Consider the following 25,208-nt stretch of genomic DNA (forward strand, 5'->3'; position numbering starts at 1 on the left):
TGGATTTGTTGTAGCACAGGTTCCTACTCTGAACTTTTTGTTTACTAGTATTTTTCAAACAGAGTGCAGTCTTATTAATAAAGATGTGCTTTTTCTCTGGCCACAACCCTGCTCATTAAAAAATACCCATGATAAGGAGCACCTTCAAAAATAAGTGAGATGCAGTTTGGTTAAGTTAAGGATGTGGTGAAGAATCCTTGATGGGACTATAGTAACTCATATGCTCCACAGTGCTCAGTTCCCTCTAGAGGGAGTCCACTAACTGCTCTAAGGAATGGAGAACACAATGTCCAAGACACTGCACAATTCTCCGACCTCATTCTGCCTTTGCTTCTTTCCTTTTTCCTTAGAACAAGCTGTGTGATTCTGGGGAAAGGATATCATTATCAGGTTTGGTTTCTTCAGAAGTTACTCACCAGTAAGCATTTTTGCATTAGCTCATCCTTACTTGGCCTCAAACAGGCAGCTTTGCTATCATTAAAGCAAGTAGATCTAACAGTATGTATGTATTGAAACCATGACACATTCAATAAGAACCACACTCAGCCATCACTTGGAGAAAATTCTAAGGCTTGACTTCTGAAGGACTCATAAGTACATGCCATCATGGCAAGATAAAATGATTCTTCTGTACTGAAAAGGTTTCTTAGCTTCACCATTTAAAATCTGAAAAATCTTACCTTAATCTAGTTTTACAGATGTGTGTTTTTTTCATGTGACCAGACTCCCATGGTGGAAGGATACCTGTAACTGAGTTTAGCTAGCACTCCAAAAATGACAAAACTTTTTTTTCAAAGCTGGAGTGCATTTGTTTCCCTAACACAGCAGAGAAAGATATGGATGACCATGTCTGATTGCTCATTGCCATACTTCATCTATATCTCTGTTATCTCAGTTAAAATAGTCTTATGTGTCTTTGCTATTAGGATACACAGACACCTGGTACTAAAAACAGTACTTGCAAAAGAAACAAAACATTAAAAGATTGTTCAAAAATTGGATTCCTTTCTTTTCTTTTTAGCTAGTTAGAGCATTTTACAGGGAAGAGAAAAAGAAATCACAAATCAAGGCAGAGAATGCAATAGCAGTTTGATCATCACTGCTTAAATTAACAATTCCTATCCTTATTCTAAGTACAAAGTAATCCATCACTTCTCTGTAGCAGTACCAGACTACTTAACTTCCTATGCTGGCCAGTAAAAAACTAGAATCAAGGCCCCTCCTCATTTTCCCCGACTCATCTTTTTCTTAGGTGAGAGTGGCCTTTGAGTGTCTGTTCTTCTCCTTATGCCATTCACTATGGAGGATATAACTTGTGGAAGGAAATAAAAAGGTGCTTTACTTTCCCCTATAGATGCATAAGGCAAGCAATGACCCAGCCTGCATATGCTATACATTACAAAGCTGTTATGCTTGCCCTAAGTGTCTCTTTCTTTTTCTTTAATACCATATGGTACTAATTATCTTTGTGGGTACAAATAAAAATAAAGACTTCTTGAAACCACATTTGATTTATTCCTGACCACTGAAAAATCAGTAATAGAATACACTGTCAAACCACTGGCATGGAACGTGAATAATGTCTACCCTGCACTATGACTTCCCTCACATACAAACCTACATGCAACTACATTACAAAACATGAGGCAAGAGAGTTAGGCTGAAGTCAGTATACCCTGTGTACAATCATTGCTAACACCAACCACACAAACAAGCTTCACAAACTCAGTTAATTTTAACAGAAAGTCTCAAGGCACTGACAGGGATGGGCCAGAAGACAAGGAAAGCTAGACATCCTAGAGGAAAAAAGCATACTGTTCAAAAAAGCCAAAGAAGTGAATTAGCATTTTGGCATGGGTACTGCAATAGCTGAACAATTAACAGTACTGCCTAGGTTACTGGCAGCTACAATTCAAAAAAATAGAGGAGTGGGGGAATATAAGCACCAAAAACCCATACTTAAAGCAAGGTGTTGACTCTTCCATCAATTACCTTCCACCTTTACAGTCTGAAAGTGTTTTCAGAATTAAGACTCTAAACTATTAAGGTTCTTCATCAAGGTAGCAAATTACTCACAAATCTACAATATTTTAAAGCCCTGTAGCTGAATATTCATATTATGCCAAAGTGCTTAGATTGCTTCAAATGGGCACATGGGAAATTTGTGATGCTCAATTTGTGGTTAGTTACTAATGCAGCAACATTTTGCATTAATGAAACTCCTGATGTGCATTAATTAATGTACTGGCTTGTAACACATTTTTGTGCCTATTAGTTTGCTAATACTTAGAATAAAAATAATCATGTATGACTTGTGCGAGTAGGGAAATGTAAGCCACAGCTCATTTGAATTTAGAAAAAACAGACCATATTAAGAAACCACGCAGTTTCTCACCAGCTATTCTTGAGAAGATGCCATTAATGAAACGCATCAGCACATCTAAGTTCTCAGAAATGAACTTACCTTGGAGTCCCTAAAAATCGCTGTGATCTCAGTTGTTCAGCCACATACAAAGATGCTGCTGTTGCCAGTAGTTGTCTTCTCTCAAGATCTGTCAACTTGTGTCCTAGTTTTCAGAAAGAAGTTTAAAAAAAAATTAGATACCACAGACCAACACAGATGCAAAAAGTAACAACTACCAGTAAAGACACTACTCAGTCCTCACACATGAAAGCTACATTTTTTTCCCTCTAAATTAGGATGAGGCACAGCATAGCAGACGCTCTGAGTTTCAGAGTTTAAATTGCATGTTTTCATACAAATCAGCCCAACTGCTAACACTGGTATCTCTGTTAAAAACAATTTGACAACTGAAAGAAAAGAAACTGAATGATGCTGCAGCATCTTGTTTTCATTACTGAAATGTCACTGGTTGACATATTGTGCCTCATGCTGGTAAGGAATCCATCTGTACATTAGAACTTACTCAAAATATAGAACACTCTCAGTACTTTATCTGAGGCAAAGGCTACAGATCTTTCAAACAAAAGGGACAGCAAAACAGTATAAACCCAAAAAATAAATGAGGATAAGGCTACTCCTCAGCCCTGGGTCATTTAGTGTTATTTGTGTAATCATTAGTTCACAACTAATGGAGTCAAAAGTGATGTTTGACACTTTAGAAGCAGAAAGTGGCTCAAAGCCGTCTATAATCTGAAGGCAGGCAACCTAACAAATATTTGCTAAAAAGATACAACCGGTGTGACAGGAAGCAGGTTTTCTTCCACTCTGGTCATGTTCCAGAAAGTGATGGTTAATCAGAGATTCAATTGTCCATTCCAGAGGCTAAAAAGAGCACAGTAACAGAACTCTGCCCTCCCCACCTTTAGGTCAGAAATCACACAACACAGATTTGCTATAAAAGATGGCAAATAGGTGGCCAAGAATAATGCAAGATTCCAGAGCAGGGCCACCAAGATGAGTAGAGAAATGGAGCACCTCTCCTATGAGGAATGGCTAAGAGAACTGGGACTGTTCAGCCTGGAAAAGGGAAAGCTTCAGGGTGACCTAACTGCAGCTTCCAGTACCTGAAAGGTGCCTGCCAGAAAGATGGAGAGAGAATATTTACAAGAGCATGTAGTTAAAGGACAAGGGGAAATAAACTGAAAGAGTTTAGATTAGTCTAGGAAGAAATCCTTTACTGCAAGGGTGGTGAAGCACTGGAACAGGTTGTCCAGGCATGAATGCCCCATCCCTGGAAGTCCTATGGCCAAGATGGATGGAGCACTAAGCAATCTGGTTTAGTGGAAGGTATCCCTGCCCATGGCAGGGAGTTGGAATCAGGTGATTTTTAAGGTCCCTTGAAACCCAATCCACCCTATAAGTCTGTGAGAGAGAACAAAAAGACAAAGTACTTCGTCTAGAAGGCAGGAAGTTAAAATTGATTTAAAACAGGGTAAGAACTGCAAAGCGGAATTGTCATGAAGAAAAGAGGCCAACTTTATCCACGAGAAAGATTTTGCACAAGTGAAAGCAAGAGTATTTCACAAGGAAAAAGAGGAGGATTGCAAAATAAAGGCTGAGCACTGAAAGACTTTGCTGAACTCAGTTACAACACAACTCTCAAAAAGTGCTTTATCACTTTTGAGTGCTTAATGCACTCAAAAAGTGCATTATCATAGTGTACATATCACAGCAAATGCCGTCATCCAGAAAAAGTACAGATTTCACATGAAAGGATGGGGGAAGAGCTTCAGAAGGCTCTATCTCCCAGAGGAACTCTGCCCAGGGAGACACATCTGCTTCCAGTACTGCAGCAGACAAACAGTTACACAGATCCTTTCTATACCTCCACCCTCCCATGGCCTCCGTGTTATGTAATGTAAATTCTCATTCCCCAGTACTGGTTACTAGCCAGTGACAATTTCTATCAGCAGAATAAAATAAGACTAATGAGATCCTGAAGCAAATCCAGAATGGAGACTGCTGTAAAGGACTGGAGCAGACTCTACAGCAACAAAGCCACAATTTCAAAACAGGATGTCTTCTGCACAGAACCCATCATTCCACTGGGCATATTAAACAGGGTTAGGTAAAGAGGCTAGAGTCCACCTCAGAAATGCAATCATGCCACAGTGATGGGAATACATTCAATAAAGTCCAGCTAACAGTACAAAGAAGTTGTCACAGGCCAAAAAATGTAAATTTAAAAATAACAAAACTCAGAAAATCTGCATCAATCTCTTTTTAATTTAGTCCCCATTAGAATATTCTGGCTGAATATTACTGCAAGTTCTTTTGCTCAGTGTTTATTTTTTTATCTGCCTTGAAATGGAAACTGTTTTCACTTCAACAAACACATGCAGAAATCCAAATGCTGAAAGGTTTAGAACCTGGCTTCAGAAACAAACTTGATCTTTCCTTTTCCAGTTACTAGGAAAACTGATTGCAAGGCAAAATTCAAAAAGCACTGAACTTTTGTACTATTTGTACATACACACACACATATATGTGTATAAATATAAGCCTTATGTAATTATACAATGCAAGAACATCAATTATCTGGATCTGAAATGTGCCAATTTTCCCATTGCTTACACACAGTGAAGAAACTCTAAGATCATTTTTTCAAAACACTGAATCTAAAACTCATTATTTGTTTACATGCCCTAGCTAAAGGCACATCAGGAATCTGCCCTAAAGCCTTTGCCTTTCAGTCCCCCTGCCCAACACTCATGACTAGACCATGTGACCAAAACTGCACATCTCTACCTGCTCCAACACACACTGTTAAAACCAACTTAAATAAAGGAACAAGGTAAAACTAAAAAGATCCCATTTCAAAGGTTTTATTGCATGACCTCTGTCTTAGATGAAGTAACTGCTTTTGAGCTTGCTGTGCCACAAAAACTATTTTCTTCCTGTATCTTCAGTAAAAATCAAACTCCAAACAGCAAACAAAGGTCAATAAGTTGAAACAGCTTAACAACTGATCAAGAGTCACACTCGCTTCATTACTGCCAACATAAAAAATATATTTATTCCTTTGTCACTATTGACAGCAGTTGTGTCACACGTGTGGCAAGCAGAAAACCAGTTATGACTGTAGTATCCAATGCAGGATTTCTGGGAGATAATAGAAACTGTTGACAGGAACATAGCAAAATTAGGTTTTGGTGTCTGGCAATAAACATACAAGCCTACCGCAGAATGTCCTTAGCATAACTTTGGAGGCATACCTCAGAAGTTTGATTAAAGGCTGCTTCCTAAGGATGGCAATTTACTTTTATTAGGCAGGACAGACTGCTGTCAATACTGCCTTAGTTCTCTGAACTCCAGTCCCATTCCCCTTACTGTCTGCTTTTGCTCTGCTGCTAGCTCAGCCGAATTCTAAACAGTTTTGAAGTCAAGTTTCCAATTACATTACCATATTTGGAAATACACAAATGGTCCAGATAGTAATACCTTTGTTTCCCATCAAGTATTATTCCCCTTCAGAAGCTACTCCTCAGGATTTCAGTGGGGTGTCTTGAGGAATAAGTTAATATTCACCATCAATAAAGACATAACACCGTCCTTCACGTTCACCATCCAAACTGGAGAGCAACAAAGCTACCTCTGGAGCAGTTGTCCAAGTGCTTCCTTGAAAGAGAGTGAAATGAGTAAGTAGCAAAGGTCCCCCAACTTCCAACACAGGAAGTTACACCATTGCTCTTCCCTGCTCTCATCCCTGCAGACTCCTGGCTTACACAGAAATTTCACCTCCACAATGAAACATGGAACTGGCAGCTCCCACCTCTCTATATAACCTGGGCTACATTTCTGATTATCAGCTGAATTAGATAAAGCAAATGCAAAAGAGGAAGAATTATTATAAAATTAAGTCACAATTAAAGGGGTGGGAGCAGTGTTGTTCATATTATTTAAAACTAGACTGCACACATCTATTACTACCAAATGGCAGAACCCTGGTCGGAAGGAAGAGAAGAAAAAAAGCATTTCTCTCTCATTTCCCTGATGTTATGATTGCTTAAATCAATATTATCTCAGTATCCCCCAAGCTGAGTCAAAAAGGTTCATGCAATTACTTTACATAACCAACTTCAAATTAAATTACATAAAGGTCATTTTTCCCATAACAGTCTCATTTGCATTTTGTTCTAGAAACGTGTTTCCTACTATCAATTACAGGGAAAAAAAACAAAACAAAACAAACAAGCCCTAGTTATGTGCCCCAGTAAGTTACTTAATACTTGAAGAGTGACTGTTTTCTGATAGGGAAGAATAAAAAGTAAAAGCATAATGGGAAAGATTAAAAGTGCAATGCATAATTCAGATCAACACCAATGTAGGCAGTGTTTATAACATTCCTAGGTTCTATCTCAAGTTTTTCCTGGTGGATTTTGAAGTTAACCATTACAGACGGCACCTGTACCAAGTAGGCTGAGGCAGAAAACAAAGTTGAATGTTATAAATATTAGATTCCAATGCAGAGAAAATTAATGGAATCAGCAGCAAGCATCTCCCATATTCTAATAGTGACAGACAGGGGAAGCTGCATTCCCCACACTACTAATAGCAAAAGCCTCCTGACTTAAATTTAAAAGTCATATCTGCAGTCCCAATTCATCTAAAAAGCACTTTCACTCAGAAGCATGGAATGACTGAGACTGAAGGGACCTTGAAAGGCCCTTCGATTATGCAGCATGTCCCCTCCCCATGAAGCAATCCCAACATCAAATTCAGAATAGGTTGCTCAGAGGTTTATGCAGTGACACCTTTAAAATCCCCAGTCTATGACCCCTGACTCTTGCAGTGCAACTCATTGAAAAGCCTGGATTCATATGCTTGGGAAATCACCCCAAGGTCCTAGATGGCTGTCCTTAGGTCCACCCTAAGCTTTCTTGCTTCCAGCTGGTTCTCCCAGCTTCTTCCTACAGGTCATCTGTTCCAACCCCAACACCACCCTTGTAGCTCTTCACTAGACTTGCTCATGTTTATTGCCATCTTTCTTACATGCATCAGGGGGTTAAAACTGGACACAGTATTCCAGAGATGGTTTAGTAAGTGCTGAGCAGAGTAATCATTTTGTCCAACCCATATAATTATGATAAACACGACATATCTAAAAGCCTTCACCTCATACACAGTCTCTGAAGCCAACGTGCCATTTCAGAACAGAAGTGTTTCCTCTTTATTCTTTCTGTATTAGAAATATAATGAATTTCTGTTCTTTCTCTCCATTCAGATGAGGTAAACATGCTAGAAGAGGGAAAGTAAATTATTCCTTTTCTTTTTTTTTCTCATATATTTTGGGATGACTTCTGTGACAATGTCTTGGAAAATGCCCCATCTTTCATTGGCACAGGATGTGTCTCACAAAGAGAGTGACTGATTTCAGACATCCTTTAATAACCAGAAAGAGTGGAACATCAAGAATAAGAAGATCTCAATATTTAAATAAAAAACTAAGAAAATATAAACTGTGAAACAGACTGAACTGCAATGACCTATCCCATGAACGGGGTCTAACCTAAAGATCTTTTAACTTATCTTTTGTCCAAGACTCTTCTTGGATCTTTGTGAAAACAGAGATACACTGTCTGTGCCTATAAAATAGGGATAACACACAGTAAATTTCCTTCTCATCAGGCAGACTAGAAAATACAGAGGCTTCCCAGGTTGTTTGGAAGCTGTAGAAGAAGAGTGCATCTCACATTTTTATTCTGTAAGCAAAGTGCTTGGAGGCCACTCTAAGACAGGTGCCACCTACCCTATCTTCACTGTTCCTGCACCCACCCTCAGATCCACACACCTCCCAAAATATGCATGGGTGCTCAGAGCAACAACCCACTCCAGCTCACCTACTGCCAGCCAGCATTCCAGCCAGCCAGCCCTCACATGGACAAAAAAAGGCATGACAGGAACTGCTTTCCCACTCTAATCATACTCTCGGCACAAAGTTACTTTCAGCACAGCTAGAATTTTAAAATGGCTTGCAATAAACAAATTACTTCTGGTAGTGAATGTTTACTTAAAGATGGGAAGAAAGAGTTAAACTCTTAATTATGAAAATTACTAAACATGCCCATTCCACATGTAATTTGAAGAGAGCATCACATAGGTTAATGGAAAACTAACCGAGATACATCCAATAATTACTTTTTTCTTAACTTAGAGTAAAGGTCTTCTAATAAAGGATTATAACGGAACTCATAAAAATGAGACTGGAAAACAAAGAATCTCTTATCTTACTCTTAAGACTCAATATTCATACTTGAAGAAAAATGCACATATAAAATGGGCCAGTACTTCATGCAGTCACCAGAGAGAACACAGCTGAGATTTAGTACTTATCATCAGTGTAGATCACTACAACTGTAATGGCAACTGTGCAGGTTACAAAAGAAACACAATGGATTGTGCTTGAGCATGAATATAACACACATCTCTATTCAAATGTTTCTATTTCTTAAGTTTTTTAAGTTTAAAACACTTCTGGTATGGATTCCTACTGTTAACAGCAGCACATATTTTTACATATTTCCAGATCTGTGTTGGCTATACATTGCTCTAATTTTTCAGACTGTCACAGCTCTTTTTTACAGCTATTCATTTTCTATAAACAATAGTAAGATATATGAAGCTACTTAATTTTCAAATTCTTCTAGCAAAGTTTACCCTGGGTATTTATATTAAAAAGTTAGTTTAAGTGATTAAAGAAATTACATATAAATTAGTTTTTGTCTTTGCTCCTCTTGTTGAGCTTCTACCTGTCATCTACCCACCATCCTTGCTTGCCTTCAGCTGTTCCCATTTGAGTCACTGGATTTGTAGAAATATTTTTTAATGGGTATTTAAAAAACTGTCCTCAAATTCAAGTCATCAATTTTTTTTTTTAAGAATGAAGGATTTGATCCAGTGCAGACTACATCATTAAAAGGGCTCTCAGTTTCTTTGGTGAGCTTTTAATCACTATTCACAAGTAACTATTCTTGAACTGAAGTTCAATGCCATAATATGCTTCTTTATCTATAATTAAGAAGGCTAATATATGCTTGTGTTTGATACGTGGAAGGAGATGAGCAAGACTTTTCATATAGCAGGAAAAAAGTCTAGGAATTTCAAATGTGCCAATCATTAGTTTCTATTATGAAGCATCACAATATCTGTTCTTGTCTCTTCTGGTCTCCAGAGCAAAAGCCTATCTTTAAGAATCTGTTAATACAATACTGCTATTTGATTTATGTTTTTATTGTTCCTAGTTACATGCCAGGGGAGGCAGCCTTCTCACAATATGGCACTGGGACTCTTAACATCTTGCTTCCTTGCCTTTTTCTTCCATTGCCATTTTCCCCCTCTCCCCATTCCCAGTCTGCCACTCACTTTGCACATCTGCTGAAGTTCACCAGATTCCTTCATGAGCTAAGTCAGCACAGGAATTTACAAAAAAACTACTCCAACAAAAGCGGCAACAGTAAAAAAATTCAGGTTTCATTGTGGTTGAGAGATCTGGATCTACTCAGGAAAATGACTGAATAGTCCCAGAAACACCAGAGAGGCAAGACATGAGATTCTGTATTCAAGTGTCAGGGAAGGGAGAGAGACCAGCTACAGCAGCACCAAGCCTTCAAGAGCAGATGAGCAGAGTACACTGGAATCTCTGCTGGGTCAAAGCCAGCTGAGTTACCCAAAGATTAGCTAGGTACCCCCTAGCAAAAACAACAAAGGAACTTTACAGCTCAAAGCACGGCAAGCACGCTGCCACTCAAGGTGGCTAACACCTGTTCCTGTGGTCTCAGTCAGGAGCCAGGAACAAGCAGGATGCATCAATCCCACATGCAGGACTGTATCACACACAGACTTGTCAATTACATCACGATATCAAGTAGTTCTGGTGTAAAGAATAGTCATCCACACACTCACACACTGAGTCCTGAGGTAAGAAAAATCTGTTCTGCTCCTTAATGAGACTAGAATTTGGCAATGTGCCAGTCATGTCCAGTGACTGCCAATCTGGCACTGCTGCCTCCAAAGTGAGATGAGGATTCTGCCACGTTGGATTAATGATGAATGAGGGAAAAGGAATCTCCACAGGATTCATAAAGGACCCATGAATGATGAACTATAAATACTGTCTCTTTTTTTAATAACAAAGATGTTCTGCCTGGTGAATGCCAGCTGAGGTGAGAGACCTGTATGGAAGAACTGAGTCTCTGACCACACAGGTCAAGAAAGCACCTACAGCAGATTGGCTAACAGAGAAGCCAACCTTTTAAAACCTGATCCTTGTGAAAGGATCTATTGGTTGTCTTATATTTTTCCAGCAACGATTGGTAAACATTTTTGAAATTGAGTAGTTTGAGATGCTGTAAAGAAATAATTGCATTTGTGTTTATGTTAACCTAGTGTATGAGTTAACAATTTCAAAATGATGCCCCTTACTGTGTGCAATGTATATTAAGACCAGGGTACTGAAATACTCCAATAAAATGCCAGATCCTCCAGAGAAGGCTACAGAGAAAACAAAGGGTGTCAAAAGGCAATTCGAAAGGTGATACACCAACTTAAAAAGAAGCAACAGTGCTGAGTGAAAACTTATCCAGCTATAGTTAATAGTAGAAGTCCTGTGTGTAATGAAGCATGATAGCATAGCAGAATTGAATTGATGTTTATGTTACATATTTCATATGACCTATGTTTTTTTTCTTGACGTTGGGTGTATTTAATTTACTATTTTAACACTAGAAATATGTATTTTGCCTTCTTGAAAATAAAAAAGTTAACTATTTCAACTTTATGCATTTTTAACAACTCTAATTGTGTGTATGCACAGATCTATTTGAAGAAAAAGTAAAGACTGGGGAGCATGTCAGTCTAAAAATATAAAGGAGCAATAATCAAAATAACACTACTTAAGAAAAGAAATATTTCCAAATGGAACAAACCTTTAAAACCATCAGGATAGACTTCAGGAAGGAATTTAGTGCTGATGTCTCCTTGAACAAACCGTGGATGGACGATCACTTCTCGCAGTAAAGAAATATTGTGAGCCACACCTGAAAACAAAAAAAACAAACAAACAAAAAAAAAAACCAAATCAATACAAAATCAGGTAATATTAATCACAAATTGCAGTAGGAAAGGACTTCTAAAAATATGAACTCCTATATTTCTGGAATAAATACTTGTTCACAATTTAGATACCATAGTACTGACATAACCAATGCAGATTTACCAGTTGCTTCACTCCTGCTTCAAAACCCTTTTAAACACCCAGTTTAATAAAGTAAACCATCTAAATTGTCACCTCATCAAGCCTAATTCAAACACCTAGTTGAGTTAAGGACAGGAAGCACAACCAAGACACTTTTGGTTCTGTTGTAGAAGATGCAGGCAAGACCAGAGCTATCTCCTTGAAATAACAAACTAGTCATGACAGTAAATATTAGCTGAATTCCACTGAACCCTGAATGGAAAATATGCACCATGTTACACCCCAATCACAGTAATGAAATGCACTAAAAACTTCAACCACTTAGCATATCATTTTACAACATTTTTATAATTTGTAATGCATAATAGACTCCTGTGTAACTTACAAAAAAAAATTTATTGCTTCCTCCACACGTACTTTTATCCAACCTTGCCTGGTCAATTCTTTTATTGACTACCCTTGTTCCCCTTTGTCACCACTCTGTGACTCTGTTAGGCATATAGCCAACAAAAATTATTTAATTTTAAAATTACTTATCACAGAAGTTTTAGAGACACCCTTAACCTTCAATTTCTTTGAACATTATGCAACTTCATATTTTCTGCATTTCTTCATGTCTTTCTCATTCCACTTCTCAGTTTGTCTCCTCCATCTCCTAAATGATTCTATTTTTAATTTAATAACTTCTGTGTAACTAAATTAGTGACTTAATTCTAAACTGCACTTTGCCAGAAGTACTTGCAGTTTAGCACTGAATATGATGGTCACTAAAAGTAATTTCATTGAAATATTAAATACAAGAAAATCCTTACAGAAGGTGGGAGAGGAAAGGTGGTGCAAAAAAAAAATCCTTGAGAAAAAAACTGTCTAGATCATTTAAATTTTCTCCTTACTAAAAACAATTTTCAAAAAGAAGGTACTCTTTCTTTTGAGAGTGGCATACAGGTGATCTCTGGAAAGTTTAAGATTACAGGTCAGAAAACCAGCATCTTTATCTCCATTCTCTTCTCAATTTTAGAAAGAGATCAGACAAATTCTGATGAGCCAGAAAGTTCCATCTTAAAATGACTACATGCAATAACACTGACTCAAACATTAATAGTTCCTAAGAAAAGCTGGAATATACATGCAGTTTGGGAGCATTACAAGTGTTGATTTATTCCAGGTATGGACAACTGAGGAGCTCCTACAGGAAAGAGGTTATCCAACCTCAGCTGTGCACATTCTCTCCCCTCTGGCAATACAAAGCAATCACATTTTTTCATCATTGTCAGAGGAGCAGGTAACTCCAAATCACATTGCCTTTGCCATTTCACATTAACTTTGGCTCTAGCTGCACACCATTAAGTATAAAATGCAGAGCACATCACAAAACAGTTCATGGCAAAAGTTTGTCTGTGCATCCACATCCCTTGCAAAGCACAGAATTCTGTACTTCACATATGTTTACTCACAAGTTATTAAGATTGTGATGATATGATCACAGAGACAACATGACTCAATTATTTGCAGGTTTTTTTTTTAATAACTCTAGTTTAAAATAATATTGAAAAAGAATTAATTGCAAACTGGGGTATTTCAGCTGTAAATTAGGTTATTTGGATTTTTTCTCTTGTTGAGATCTCACCAAAGCACAGACACTAGCATTACAGAGCATGCAAATTGCTGAGGCTACAGGAGATTCTTTTACACTCCTTTTCCTTTTGTGTTTTTCCAGTTTAGAAGCATGAACAACATCCTTGTTATTTCATACGCAGACCAGTTCAAACACTTTCAAAGCTCTCTTCCCCTACTAGTCTGCTGCTGGTGTGAATTTTCAAGCTCTCTGTGTGGCCGTCACTGAAACCACTTTAAACGCACCGAGTCAGACTCGGCCTCATTGAATCATGAAGTCACAACTTTAAAGACTTGTTCATGAGCCATTAAATAGCACATGACACAAGCAGTTCAATGATGACATGATAGAAATTTGTCCATTTGATTAAAAGAAGATCCTTGCTGCCTGCGACCTAAATAATTGTTCACAGACCTCGACTTCATAAACGCTGAATGAAAGTCACACTGTATCTCCACTGAACAAAAAATTAAAAATCTTACACTAAATGACCATAACTTGGAAACAAATAATGTCTGTCTTTGTCTGCTACAGATTCCCCCTAAAATTCCCAATCTGACTAGTAATTTGAAATATCCCAGAGACTTCATCTATTACAAAATCAAGAGGAGGATGAGTCCTTCAATACTGCCCAACTTTGAATCCAGGATTTAAACATGCTACAATGTGTAACCAGATCATCTCACATTTTTCTTTTCTAAACTGCTATAAGATCCCTGGTGAGGCGATGGCTGATGACAGATAACAGAGCTTGGTGTCTCAACTGACTGCCCCAAAAGACCTAAAATAAAAAAAATACCATGAGTATTCTTAATTATTTCTAACTCATGTGCATCTGAAAAATATGAGGCTTCTACAATGTTTTAAGCTCCAAAATTCATTTAATAAGTTCAAAAGAGCAGAGAAGCCTAGGTGTTTGGGAAGCAATATAAAATGCATTTTACATACATGAATTAAAAGTTTAATAAACAAGTTTCCCCTTAAAGTATCATGAAAGGCTATCTTTATCAGTCCTCATGATCATTATGTGAGCAATGATTGCATGGTTGATCTGCTTCTCAAGACCGAGTTGATACTTTTAGTGATGTACCAAATCATATGGCTTAAAAAAAATTATTAGTGCAATCCTTCAGAAGTCTACAAGTTTTAGATTTGCAATTTAGTGTGACCTCTGTCAAAGTTCATAAGGTCTCCATCTGTGTGTGAGTAACTACTAGGCTACAGAAATATGGACCCCTAGAGCAGCTTGCTCCTGACTACCTGCTGCTTCCAAAACACTGGCCAGACATTAGCCTCACGCTCTCACAGGATCAAACAGAGGCTAACAGGCAGTGCTTATTTCATGCAAAGTTAGACACTAAACTGAAGTATATTGTATTTATATTGCAGTGGTTTTCAGAGAATTTTTCTGTTTCTTGACCAGATCTGTAGACTGCCAGGAACAAAATCACATTTGTTAGCCTGACAAGCCATGACATTTTCAACAAACAAACAAAATCCTAAACTATATCAGTTCATTTCTCGTCCAGAAAACAAAATTTCACTTCAGCTTCATGATTTTTATATCGTTAAGGCTGAGGCAGAACTGCAGTTACAGTTATGTTCTTCTTTCCTCTAAGTCAAAATATAATAAAATATAATAATCACTGGCTTAGTACCTCTATTTTTTTCATTTTGTTTGGCTGTAGTTTTCATACAATATTACATCAATAGCTTCTTGAGTTTCAATTTTAACACACTATTTTCCAGAATACATTTGTAAAAGAAAGCAGACTAGCATTTAAATTATGGAGAGCTAATGAAATTTCTAAAAACTACGTATTCATATGCTTTATATAGAAAACACAAATTACTGAGGTTCCATTAATTTTCCAGTTAAATTGTCATTATTGCCTAATGAATACAGGAACACACTAAATAATCACACTGTTCACCAGAGCTTATTAGCAACCCCTGTTTAAAGAAGCCCTCATTAAAAAAAAAATTAAATTATAGTCAGAAGAAATTACTCCCCATACTGCCTGTCTTTATCTTGTCTCCTTCCCTTCCTCATTCTCTGCCTTAAAAACTCTGCTAAGTACACCAGACTTTTCATTAACTTAGCTACATACTGTAGCCTAACTCCAAACCCGTCCTCAAAAGAAAACCCAAAGACAACAATAAAATGCATTTTATACAAAACAGTTTTATAACAGGTTTATAAAGAGGCTATCACACCACATTTTTACTCACTAAAAATCAGAACTTGGAATGCCAAGGCACAAAATCATAGGCAATGTTTTCACTATAAATATTTACTGACACTAAACATATTCAGTGTTGATTAGCCTTTTTACAGTATTAAGCTTCTGTCATCTTGATGCCTGCAAACACAAATCTGCATTTATCCATGTAAACTTAATTGGAGTCCTACATGCCCCTCTGTAGATAAGCAGTTGAATAGACTTAACTTCCTGATCATTTCAAATGGTGTTAAGTGGAACAGAAAGAACTTTATCCGCACCCTTACTGACTGCAAAACCAACATGTGGAGCACAGGACTAGAGGCTTCTCTTTTTAACAAGCCAGCAAAGCTAAACTATCACCCAACAATTTAAATGCTGAATAAGAATAAATGTGATGAAGCTTAGGAGGTATCTCAGTTATTTCTCTAAAGAAAATATTAAAAAATATTTACTAAGCTCTGCACTGAGCATTATGAAACACTGATTACGCTACTGTTCACTTAAAACAAGAACATTATCGGATTTGCACAGACTATGAAAACACCACTTTCAACACATGAACTTTTCAAATTCTTGATTATCACCCAGCAAGCTTCCATGTTTGTAATTCCAAGAGGTTTCATAATATTCCCTAAAACCCTCAACATTCAACTGTTTAACTGTCTTTCAAAGCTCGTGTTTTGCTACAGCTCACTTCAGAGCTGGCTATCCATGTACAAAGCCCCATCCCAAAAGCAAGGAAAAAAGGGAGTTTTATCTTTTTATTTTAATACACAAACATCCACATAAAATTCTCACAGGAGATCAGTGCACCACTGACCCTCAGAGCTGAACATGTATTCCAATTAAAAACAATAATTCTTTCAGATACAAATGTCTGGAGCTTGCTGAATTCACACACCAGGATAAAGGAGGAGAAGGAGGCAAAAGGAAATAATATATGGTAATATTGTATTGCAAAATCATACATTCAAACTCCAAACTTTTGTAACTGCATGTGGTTCTGAACTTCTAAGTTAGAGTTAAGAGGACCATTATTTACAGTGTTAGCAAACCAAATGAATGTGAGAATCAGTAGAATAGTTGGAAGCAGAAGCTAAGCAGGCTTTGTCAAGAAAACTGAAAGAAAATAAATGTCCATTCTACTACCATCCTCTCCTCAGATATCCTTTTACTCTGAAGAAGGGGAATACAACACTAGGACAACTTTATATCTAGAGAAATAACAACATTCATTTCTTGTTTTTCACTGCCCCAGTTCTTTCTCCTTAATAAAAGGGAGAGGAAAAAAACCATACAAACAAAAATCTTATCTGGAAAAAAAAGGTATCTTTTTTTAATTCCCCTTCTGCACAATAACATTGTCTTCCTCTTTTACCTGATCAGCCTGTACTTCAATTGCCCTTCCCTCTTTCTTCTCCACAGGACAGTGGTAATCTAAATGACATCCCACAACATTTTGCTGACAAGCTTCCATTCCTACTCCCTCCCTCTTGACTGGCTTAAGAAAAGGAGAGACCGGGGCAGCATCTGAGCTCCAAGCAGATGCTACTAAGCATTCTGAAATGATCCCTTTTAGTGATTTTGAAGCTTGTTTCCTTCCCTTCTCCAGTTTTGGTTTCCACATCAATACACTGGGGAATCTGCAAAGGGTGAGAACACAAATACTCTTGCAGAAGTACCCATCTGTTACCGCTGCTATGCAGAAATTGCATGACCTGTTGAAGCATTTTTTAAAAGCACAACCAAAAAAACAAAACCTCATTTCATTTTTTAAGAGCAGACACTATACACTGTTTTTGCAAGTAAATAGGTTTTTTACACTCAAAGATTGTTTTGCTCACAATACCAGTGAGAACATTTGCAGGGGCTCAGAATACAGGAGAGTCTAAAACTTACATGTATACTGACATAGAGAAGTATCTTCAAAGTTAAAATAATTCAGTAATTTATGATGTTTGGATCTAAATGCAAGTTTACTGTGAAAAGCTTTGTACCTGAAATTAATGGTGCATTATTGAAATACATGATAAAATACTAACATCAAAGTTGGGTGTTGCTCTAGGATGACCCTGCTTGAGCAGAGAGGTTGGACCACATAATCCACCGTGACCCCTTCCAATCTTACTCATTCTGTGATTCGTGGAAAGCCAAGGCCTTCTCACAACATTAAGTACAGCTCTCCTTTTATCCCCCTAATTAGTGTGTTTACAGTTACAAAAGCTCAATACAACAGTTTCTGCTGCCACTATTCTGGCAGATCTCCACTCAGAGTTAACTTCTACATTTCTCTACCCCTCAAACATTTAACACTTTGCTGGTTCCTATTTTATGTTTGCTCTTTCACCTCATGCTGGAAAATTCCCCCACCCCCAGCTGGTGGTTCCCTTATTCTCTCCTCATTTCTACTCCTTCTTGCTCTATATCTGCTGCTTACTCTTTTCTTCAGAGGCTCCTTCAACTCTTCCTTCTCCCTAATGGTCTCATGCATTCCTCTCTACACACAGCAAGCAGGATCTCTGTATAAAGGCAACCCTTCTCTGTAAAGACTTAAACTTCATGTTATTGCTTTACTTTTGGATGCTCAGGGAAGATAAAAAGCAAACAAAGGTCAAAGGAAAGATTACAGGAATCTGCACTCAAGGATATGAGCTATCTGTCCAATCAGACGCTCTTGTGAATTGATAACATGGTCTACTTGATGCATAAATATAACCATTTCTTTTACTTAAATTGATTAAAATAACTTTCATACACAAACTTTCCAAAACTACATACTGGGATTTATACATGCCTTCAAACGAACAGATTATCCAGCACCAGAAATGACAAAAGCATATTAAAACTTTAGAAAAGCCATAAAGGAAATCACACCACACCATGTTTACACACACAGGATATACACTGATAGGCATTCTTTCAATACCCTATTTCTGCTGTTCAAATTAAACCCCTCCAAAATAAACCAAATGACAAGTTTCTGAAAAAAGTACCATAAGAGACAGAGATGAACTACTAACAACAGTGCATGCTCAAAAGAAAAAAGTCATGCCCCATCCCAATGAGCAACTGTAGCTATGATATTTTCTGCAAAATCTTTTCTTTAAGATTTTTTCTCCTGAGAAGCGGAGAGGCCTCAGGAACAAAATGTAAACAATGATTATCTGCTGCTGTGGAATGCAACAGGTGGATCTGTGATTGGTCTCATGTAGTTGTTTCTAATTAATGGCCAATCACAGTCCAGCTATCCAGACTGTCTCGATCAGTCACAAGCCTTTGTTATCATTCTTTTTCTATTCTTACCTAGCCTTCTGATGAAATCCTTTCTTCTATTCTTTTAGTATAGTTTTAATACAATATATATCATAAAATAATAAATCAAGCCTTCTGAAACATGGAGTCAATATTCTCGTCTCTTCCCTCATCCTAAGACCCCTGCGAACACCATCACAAGCAACAGTGCCTCTCTGCTTGACTGGAATCCTGAACTTTTCACTATTCACAAATTTCCCAGTAATCACTGTACAAAACAAGAAATGTCTCTTCTCGAGAGAAATCTGAGTTGGATCCTCAACTTTAATCACCCCTGAATTATACTGCAAGACTCAGAGGTAAAAATGTTACCTAATTAGACCCTTTGCCATTCTGGAGTCTCAGCTGAGATTTTGAATTCAGATCAGCTCTCAGTGGAGAAGTCAGTTCCTGTCAGAATAATTTAGACTGTAAAGAACCTCAAGAGATCATTTAATATAATCCACAACTCAAAGAAACGCTATCCTAGTCTTTCATCTGCTCCCATTAGCAACAATGGAGATATTACACAGGAAAAAAGATTAAGAGTACATTCCCACGATCACATTGACCCTATCTTGACTCAATCTTGAGTTAGTCATACTCTTAGCATCTACCAATGGACAGACTGCAGAATGTCTTCACTGTGTACAAGTTGTCATCAGCCCAAATGGTAATAAAATATTCACGCATCAGGCATTTTCAGAGCACAGCGTAGTTGCAAATACCCCTATTTGCTTAATTCTCTATTTTTAACAAAGACACTGCTATTACAGGCACTATATGATGCAGCCTTGGTTGTTTAAGCTATTACTTACTCAAATTTTGCTTAAGTCTGCTTTCTTTGCAAGTATTAGATTATTTTTAAAATTTAATTATTTTCATTTCCTTCATGATCTGGTCAGGAATATTCAACTGGGAAGGGCAGCTAAACCATGAATTCAAGGCCAGGTAGTATCCAGTCCAAGAAAACAAGTCAATAAAAACTTGTCTGGGGACTTGTTCCCTGTAGATGGAACACAGAGCTAAAAATTAATGGGGTAACTTGTGAATACCCCAAAGCCACAGCAAAGAAACTGAATGTTTTCTGACAGAGCCAATAGACAAGGAGCAGCAGAGTAAGTCCTTGACCTTCACACTGCCAACATGCCTCAATCCAGCCTAGATGAGTCACCTCCTGAAGGGTCACTGTGCTACTTCAGTCCTGGATTCTCTGCTGGGACTGCCATGAATGACATTGTATAGTGGCATTTGCTCCAAGAAGACATTTGTCTTCTAGGAACTGTATAAAAACCACTGATTTTACACAGGTCAGCAAGCAACCATCAAAATAGTAGTGACTAAAATTCCTTACCAACTTTTCTCTGCTTTGAACTGGTGACACAGAAGTGATTGGGAAGACTCCATCCTCCATTAGCAGTCCCCAAGCTATGCATTAGATGGTCCTTGACCTGTTACCCAGCCACCCTACATCCCATTCCCACCCTATGTGAGTGAACAAGCATCCTTGTTTACAGAAACTGCAATCCTTGGCATTTTAAATCTGAAATTCTCCCAGTGCACATCATCACTACAACTGACACTGACTTCAGCTGGTACTGCTTATCTAAAATGCTCTAGAAGAGTTCATTACTCACAGGGAAAAACACAGTGTCTCTAAAACACTAAGGAAACATAAATGCTGCTTCCCAGGATTTCAGAGGGACAACGAGGCTGTGCTGAGAAATAGGGATCTGGAGCATACTGTTCAGGAAGACTGGTAATCTCTATGTACAAGCTCACTATTCAAACATAAAACCAAGGAACTTCAACACTAGGTTTAAAAAAACCTATTCTGTATCTTTCAATACTAACAAAAACTCAAGTTGGAAAAGATTTAATGTGAAGCACTTTACAAAATATCAAGGTAGCTTAATATTTTGTTCCATAGAAACCCAACTTTGTAAATATACACCATCATTTTAGGGTAAAAATAAAAAACTACCCTACCAAGAATCATTCACACTAGGTAAGAAAAGACATACTTTAATATCCACAAATGTTCCATTTTAAATAAACACTGAGAAGAAACTACCAGCTGTGTAAAACTACACAAAAATCTTGGTGGTTTTCAAATGGAAACCACTGGCCACTGCAACTAAAAATGTGTTCTGAAAATTCACCTACTTTTGAAACCTGTAGTACATTACATTTTGTGGTTGGCAGTACTTTAGAAAAAAATTCCCCCTGTAGTTCACTAATTACCTCCTTAAATGTTTTTAATAGACTAAAAGCTTTCTCAGATAAAAATACTACAGAGACATTAGATATGATGAATACATGCATACTAATAAAAAGACTGTAAAAACCTCAAGAATAGAAATTGGTACTTTTCAGCTGTAAGGTCTCAAATACTTCACAAATATTTATAATCTGTGGAAAAGTTATTAGGTACATCTGTGTAAAACATCTAAACCCAAACAACCAGTTTCCATCCCATATTATAGCACACAATAAAAGACAATGCTCCACACACATTTGCATATTTTCATCAAATAAAGTACTTTAAGCATCACTTGCTATCAATACAACAGTGTGAACCCAGAGCCTGTCTCCATTAATAACAACACCAACAAATCCCTCCTCACATCAATCTAACTATAGCAGTATAAATTTCTCTCTCATATAAATTTACTCAGCTGTTTTACAGCAGGGGTTTACATCAGCACATTGTACTGCATGAGTCTAATGGCTCAAGTTGCACCAATATAAATCTATGTTAGAGTTAGCAGTTCATTTACAATGGTTAATCCTACCATGGATCTAACTACACTGTGGTAGAGGGATGTTCATTTTCCCCTAGACAGATAAATCTTCTGAGTTTGACAGGACAACTGTACCATTCAGCAGCCCAGCATTAAAGCCAAATCAAGTTTTACAGAAACTCCACAGAATTTTTTACTTCTCTTATCCTGAGTTGTCCTTCCTATTTTCCATAAGACATAGAGGAAGACCCAAAGATTTCTCCCATACAAAACATGGCTTCCCTCACCAAAACTTAAAAAGGTAAAAGTGGTCAGGGCTAATTTACCCCTGCTGCCTGGAAAGCCTGGAAGAATGGCTGCATCTGCTATGCAATCAGTGTGCAAGAGCTGGAACAGCTGGTGATCAACAGCCTACATCTGTATCTGCCCAAATCTAAACAACAACCTTGAAAATTAGAGAAATACACAGATATACTCAATCAACCACTGCATTGTGATAATATTTAATTGCAATTAATGTATTAAACTCCTAAAAAATGGCAATTAAATTTCTTACAGAACAATTGCCTTCCCCCCCCCACAACATAATAAATCAATTACATGCTATCATTCAGTGAGAACTATGAGTTTTAAGAAAGTTATTTAAATATTTATCCTACAATATTCAAGAGAAAAATGGAGGAAAAAAAGTCTCTTTAGAGTTGATGTATCTTCTCAGCTTAATTAACACAAGCTTTTCCTTTTTTAATTTGCACTTAAGAAGTGGGAACTTTATTCAATTTGCTAATTACTACATTTTCAAGCTGTTTTCTTGAAAGAGATGACAGCCTATCACACTAGGAATCAAAATTTCTCTAGTTACCTCGAATTACGTAGTTGTCCAAAGCCTCTTCCATTCTTTTCAGTGCTTCAGCTCTATTAGAGCCATAGGTAATCAGCTAAAAAAAAATAAGGTATTTACATTACCTAGATATTAGATGTTTGTTTCTAGAATTTGAATAGCATTTAAAAATTAAATAGGTTTGTAGAATTTCTGCAGTCATAAGAAACCATTGCTTGACTGTTACTGTATTTATGCTATAAAGGCTTCCTGAAACATCAAGAAAAAGCTAAGATCTCTTAACCCATTCAATGAAAGAAAGCCAATCACTTTTTACTTCATAAAACTTAAAACATCTAAACAAGCTCTCAGAAAATCAGACGAGAGGTTCACTATCCAAGCTGACCAGATTCCTAATGCCCAACAAATTCCTAAGACATCCTTTTTTTGAGGACTGAACTGTATCATGTCATATTTTAATTTTACCAATATATTCCCAATGAATAAGAACTAATACTAAGAGACACTATCAAGCATTTCTTTCAATGCTTCTTTTTGGAAGCTAGGATTACTGACATTTACATCCAAGCTAGACTATATTAAAAAAGATAGATTGGCAGTATCTAAGTCAGACAATAAAGGCTGGTGTTTAAATCAGAATCTTCTTAATTAGAAACTGCAAGACAAATAACTACAGTGTCAAAAGGTAAAAATAATTTTATTTAGAAGAGACACTAGATTTCCTCTACTCCACATCTTCCTTCACTTCTTTTGTATTCCCTTGAGGCATGTTATGCCTGGCACCTTTAAAACACTGATTCACCAATCCTTTAATATGGTCTCTCGCATAAAAGATGTACGTAGAAAATCAGTACTTCATACCTTTAGAATATTGAGAAATAATGATCAACTCACTTTTGAGATCATGGGATCATAATAAATGCTAATGTCACTTCCTTGTTGTATACCACTGTCAACACGTACCTTCAAAAATAAGAAGTGAAAATAATTATATATTACTGGAAAAAAAATTTCAACATGAGGATCAATCTACCCATCAGTCTTAAACCATAACCCCCACAAAGCTTATCATATACATTTTTCCCTCTGGAAAGACTCAAATAATTATTTGTTTTCAGAGAACCTGGGAGGAGGGAAGGGAAGCTTTTTTCTCCACCAGCAGAAAAAAAAAAAAAGGCACTTGCAAATTAGTCTCTCCTTTATGAGAAACTGACTGCAATCTTGAGTTCATAGTCAAAATTCTCTTTTGGTATCCAGAAGGCACAGTAAACACAGTCAATCTGATCTAACAATTTCAGCTGTGTTACACTCGCTTCAACTCCAAACACATTCAATTCTGTTTTAATCCCTGCAATAAAATACAGTTGTAATTATTTTTCTGACTGACACCTGGCATGAGGGATGACCATTAAAATCACAGCCTTTCTGCATCTATACGTAATCACATCCTTCATATTCTGCTACAGCCCTTCCAAGGGCTTCAGTAGGAATAGAAGTAGGGAGCATTCAGCAGGAACTTTGGAGCTCTGCTTATCAGCTCCATAGGAATACTGAGCCTATGGTTTTCATGTGTGTAACACTTTCCTTCTCTGTCTCACCCTCTCAACTGTTAAACAATTTTTTTTCTGTTGCTGCTCTTCCCCCGAGGCTTTAATGTTTACACAGCTTTTTTCCATGGCTTTGCTTTGTAAGGACACAGCCCCAATTAAAGCTCTGATTCTGCAATATTCATGGAAAAAAATAACACAAGTTCAAAAATTTCTTTTGAAGAGGCTGATTGCTGTTAACCAGCCAACAAGTTAGTTTGTATATTGCTGATTCTTGTTTTCATCTCTCAGTTTGATTTCATCACTGTAACAATGAGGTTAGCCATATAAAACTTTTCAAATGAGCAATTTCTGGGGAATAAATATTTATTAAATTGCTGGTTTTGAGCACTGGAATTCGAAATATTTTTTTTAAACTAATCAAAATAACTCAAGTGATAAATGCATTCTGGGGATCATAAGGATGGAGGGCTCTAATCAAAGCTGTTGAAACAGCAGGGCTCTGATATACTGCATTGTAAAGGGGTGGGAAAGAGGGTCCTGGAATCTCACTTAAATCTTCACCTGTGGGAAGGAACCTTTGTAATAAACAGCAGCTCATCTGTCTGCAGCAAGGCAGAAAAAGGTCAACACAACGGCTGTTAGGCCTTTAATATTTTAATTTAGGCAATTATCAAGGGACCACATGTAGAACCTCTTGTCTAGAGAATCCACATGAGGGCATGATGATGACTTTATTATCCAAATGACATAAAAAGATACCCTAGCAGGTGTATTCACTTTCTACAGTAAAAAACATTGTCTGACTAGTTCTTAGGACATTATATTTATTTTAAGAAGAAATTCACTTATTCACATGTTTGTATTCATATATTTGTATTTACATATTTACTTTTTTTTTCTATACTTATTCACATGTAAAGGCAGCATTGCTTCTGTACTACTTTAATAGATTCTTATCTGAATGTGCTTTATCTGTGCTTAACTGGGCTCCCCACTACTCACATCAGGTACATTTAACATTAGCTACTGATGTGAAGGTAGTTCAGACATGTCATGATTACAGAAAAAAACATGCAGAGTATTTCTCAGCTTCCTTTCTTCCAGCTGCTAAACTATCCTTTCTCACAGAATGGCTGTCCAGGTATAAAGTCAATGCACATGTTCTCACATTTAAGTCAGAAAGAATTAATTTACCTACTCAGTTCCAGAGAAATCCCCTGCCCTTGACATTTTCTTCTAATACTCAATAAATACATACATAAGACAAGGTATGACATACATACTC

The 25,208-nt window shown here is 37.1% G+C and overlaps 1 protein-coding gene across 1 annotated transcript in view; it reads right to left on the minus strand.

The window, feature by feature from the left end:
- Positions 1-25,208, minus strand: part of PCCA (propionyl-CoA carboxylase subunit alpha) — a 273,726-nt gene that overhangs the window by 126,467 nt on the left and 122,051 nt on the right. Inside the window, exons 15-18 of the mRNA XM_036392979.2 lie at positions 23,268-23,336; positions 22,395-22,470; positions 11,389-11,499; positions 2,465-2,567 (exon numbers count right to left, since the gene is read on the minus strand). Coding sequence (XP_036248872.1) covers positions 2,465-2,567; positions 11,389-11,499; positions 22,395-22,470; positions 23,268-23,336 — 359 coding nt within the window. The remainder of the gene's footprint in view (positions 1-2,464; positions 2,568-11,388; positions 11,500-22,394; positions 22,471-23,267; positions 23,337-25,208) is intronic.

Source organism: Molothrus ater, chromosome 2 (assembly GCF_012460135.2).
Source record: "Molothrus ater isolate BHLD 08-10-18 breed brown headed cowbird chromosome 2, BPBGC_Mater_1.1, whole genome shotgun sequence".
NCBI lineage: Eukaryota > Metazoa > Chordata > Aves > Passeriformes > Icteridae > Molothrus > Molothrus ater.